Source organism: Salvelinus alpinus, chromosome 22 (assembly GCF_045679555.1).
Source record: "Salvelinus alpinus chromosome 22, SLU_Salpinus.1, whole genome shotgun sequence".
NCBI classification, from domain to species: domain Eukaryota; kingdom Metazoa; phylum Chordata; class Actinopteri; order Salmoniformes; family Salmonidae; genus Salvelinus; species Salvelinus alpinus.
The window spans coordinates 32,271,936-32,275,599 of NC_092107.1; the positions used below are offsets into that span (position 1 = coordinate 32,271,936).

General features: G+C 42.7%; 1 protein-coding gene across 1 annotated transcript; it reads left to right on the plus strand.

Moving 5' to 3' along the window:
- Window positions 1-724: 724 nt before the first annotated feature.
- Window positions 725-3,341, plus strand: LOC139549652 (period circadian protein homolog 2-like; the record flags this gene model as incomplete). Its single annotated transcript, XM_071360320.1, has 3 exons — window positions 725-850; window positions 1,005-1,110; window positions 1,215-3,341. Coding segments are annotated over 3 exons (582 nt in total), but the record flags the coding sequence as incomplete, so codon positions are not given.
- Window positions 3,342-3,664: the final 323 nt, after the last annotated feature.

Consider the following 3,664-nt stretch of genomic DNA (forward strand, 5'->3'; position numbering starts at 1 on the left):
CATGGAATAGCCTTCATTTCTCAGAACAAGAATAGACTGACAAGTTTCAGAAGGACGTTCTTTGTTTCTGGCCATTTCGAGCCCATAATCGAACCCACAAATGCTGATGCTCCAGATAATCAACTAGTCTAAAGAAGGCCAGTTTTATTGCTTCTTTAACCAGAACAACAGTTTTCAGCAGTGCTAACATAATTGCGAAAGGGTTTTCTAATGATCAATTAGCCTTTTTAAAATGATAAACTTGGATTAGCTAACACAACGTGCCATTGGAATACAGGAGTGATGGTTGCTGATAATGGGCCTCTGTACGCCTATGTAGATATTCCATAAGAAATCAGCCGTTTCCAGCTACAATAGTCATTTACAACATTAACAATGTCTACACTATATTTCTGATCAATTTGATGTTATTTTAGTGGACAAAAAATGTGCTTTTCTTTCAATAATTTAGAACCATTTAAATATAATAAATTGGAAGGTTGTGCAGGACTATGGTAGATGAAGGAATCAATCTGTCTTTTTAGACTGTTAGAGTATTTATCTGGTCAATATGTCAGTGTATTATGTCTGTTAGTAACAGTGTGTTATATGTTAAAATGTGATCGTATTATAAATTGTACTTTAATGTTTAAGGACTCTTGGAAGATTAGTCCAAATTAGGATGAAAAAGAGATCCTAATAAAATCACATCTGTGTGTTTCTATAACAACACTCTCTTGTCCTCCTACAGCCGGTCCACAACATGGGCTCCAGTGGTTACGGTAGCCATGGCAGCAACAGTTCCCACGGGAATGGGAAAACCATTGAGAACAGGAATGTGGTTGATGAACCAATCCAAGCCGGTGAGTTGGTACCACTCTCTGCATTTCTTCTGGTTGTCTTCAGTATTCTAAATCATTGTCTTGTTATTTTCTCAGCTAGATCACTTGCTCTGTCTCTCTTCCCCACTCACACCATCTCTCTCTCTCTCTCACTCTCTCTCTCTCTCTCTCTGTGTCTTACAGAGGACATTCCAGGAGATCTGTAAAAGGGTCCACATGTTGAAGAGTCAGGACCAGCAGGTCTACTTTCCCTCTCCCTCCAAACCTGAATCCAGGGAAACCACAGACAGTAAGTGGTCTTTCTGTGTGTTGGGAAATATTGACCTTTTTTAGTTTGTAAATGTGTGTTTGTCTGTGAGAGTGTGTGTTTGCTGACAGATGCGTCTCCAGCAGGAGCACAGCAGCAAAGGAGTCCTGTGCCGTTCCTGAAGGACTCAGCGGTGCCCCCTCTGCTTGTCAAGGACAGTACTGCTATTGCTGCTGCCAGTGTGGAAGAGCTCACCTGTAATGACCAGACTGTCTACTCCTACCAGCAGATCAGCTGTCTGGACAGTGTCATCAGGTATCTGGAGAGCTGTATCACCCCCGTCACGGTGAAAAGGAAGTACCAGTTCTCCTCCTACACCGCATTCTCCATGCATGCTTCAAGGTGGGAACTACACATGCAGAGATCATCCGTTCACCTACTCTGCATCTCACAAAGACACGGCGGTCTCAAATTTGGACTCATCAGAAGTGACTAAAGATAATAACAGAGACTAGCAGCAGTGTAAAAGAGGGGGGAGGGCAGGCAATTCAAATTGTCTAGGTAGCCATTTGATTAAATGTTCAGGAGTCTTATGACTTGGGGGTAGAAGCTGTTAAGGAGCCTCTTGGACCTAGACTTGGCGCTCTGTTACCGTTTGCCATGCGGTAGCAGAGAGAACAGTCTATGACTAGGGTGGCTGGAGTCTAGCAATTTTTAGGACCTACCTCTGACACCGCCTGGTATAGAGGTCCTGGATGGCAAGAAGCTTGGCCCCAGTGATTTTTTAATTTTTTTATTTCAACTTTATTTAACCAGGTAGGCCAGTTGAGAACAAGTTCTCATTTACAACTGCAAGCTGGCCAAGATAAAGCAAAGCAAAGCAGTGCGACAAAAACAACAACACAGAGTTACACATAAACAAACATACAGTCAATAACACAATAGAAAAATATATGTACAGTGTGTGCAAACGTAGAAGAGTAGGGAGGTAAGGCAATAAATAGGCAATGGAGGCGAAATAATTACAATTTAGCATTAACATTGGAGTGATAGATGTACAGATGATGATGTGCAACTTGAGATACTGGGGTGAAAAAGAGCAAGAGGATAAGTAACAATATGGGGATGAGGTAGTTGGGTGTGCTATTTACAGATTGGCTGTGTCCAGGTACAGTGATCGGTAAGCTGCTCTGACAGCTGATGTGTAGCTCCCTCCAGTAACCACGAGCACAACCGTTCCTTGATTTTAACTGGAGGCTTTATTCTGTAGATTTAGTCAGAATTATCACCTTCCGTGAGAACTATAAAGTAAATGAAAAATACAGTTAAGCACACTCTTACAACCTTATCTTACGAGTGACTTATTAGCTTGGTATAACTCTGAAGTGCTTACATACATAAACAGTTTAGCCGGCGCTATAACAGTATCAGATTAAACACATGAATAAAGGAAAAATACCTAATTGGCTGCTTATTACAGAAGGGAGGAAATCAAACTTCACACTTATTATTCCTGGCATGAATTCACGCTTCATCCTTAATTATTATAACGTTACCATCCTAACATACACGCTTCAACCTTTATGAACTACACCCGATGACATGAAAACTTAGCTAACACAGCGCGGGATTGCCTTCCCTCCAAAAGTGTGTTGCTACAATAAGGATCCCCGTTACAACAGTTATTAGCTACGTAGTTCCGCTTGTCTTATTTCCCCCGCAAAGCGGACACGTAAACAATTCAAACACAAAACAACGACATAACCTGTAAGTCTCACTGTCAGTTACATGATGTTTAAAGTTAGAGACAGAGATATAAGACTCCAGCTTCAGTGATTTTTGCAATTCGTTCCAGTCATTGGCAGCAGAGAACTGGAAGTAAAGGCGACCAGAGTAAGTGTTGGCTTTGGGGATGACCAGTGAAATATACCTCCTGGAGCGTGTGCTACGGGTGGGTGTTGCTATGGTGACCAGTGAGCTGAGGTTAGGCAGGGCTTTACCTAGCATATACTTATAGATGACCTGGAGCGAGTGGGTTTGGCGACAAATATGTAGTGAGGGCCAGCCAACGAGAGCATGCAGGTCGCAGTGGTGGGTAGTATATGGGGCTTTGGTGACAAAACGGATGGCACTGTGATAGACTGCATCCAATTTGCAGAGTAGAGTGTTGGAGGCTATTTTGTAAATGACATCGCCGAAGTTAAGGATCGGTAGGATAGTCATTTTTCGAGGGTATGTTTGGCAGCATGAGTAAAGGATGCTTTGTTGCGAAATAGGAAACGGATTCTAGATTTAACTTTGGATTGGAGATGCTTAATGTGAGTCTGGAAGGAGAGTTTACAGTCTAGCCAGACACCTAGGTATTTGTAGTTGTCCACATATTCTAAGTCAGAACCGTCCAGAGTAGTGATGCTAGTCGGGCGGGCGGGTGCGGGCAGCGATCGGTTGAAGAGCATGCATTTTGTTTTACTAGCATTTAAGAGCAGTTGGAGGCCACGGAAGAGTGTTGTATGGCGTTGAAGCTCGTTTGGAGGTTTGTTAATGCAGTGTCCAAAGAAGGGCCAGAAGTATACAGAATGGTGTCGTCTGCGTAGAG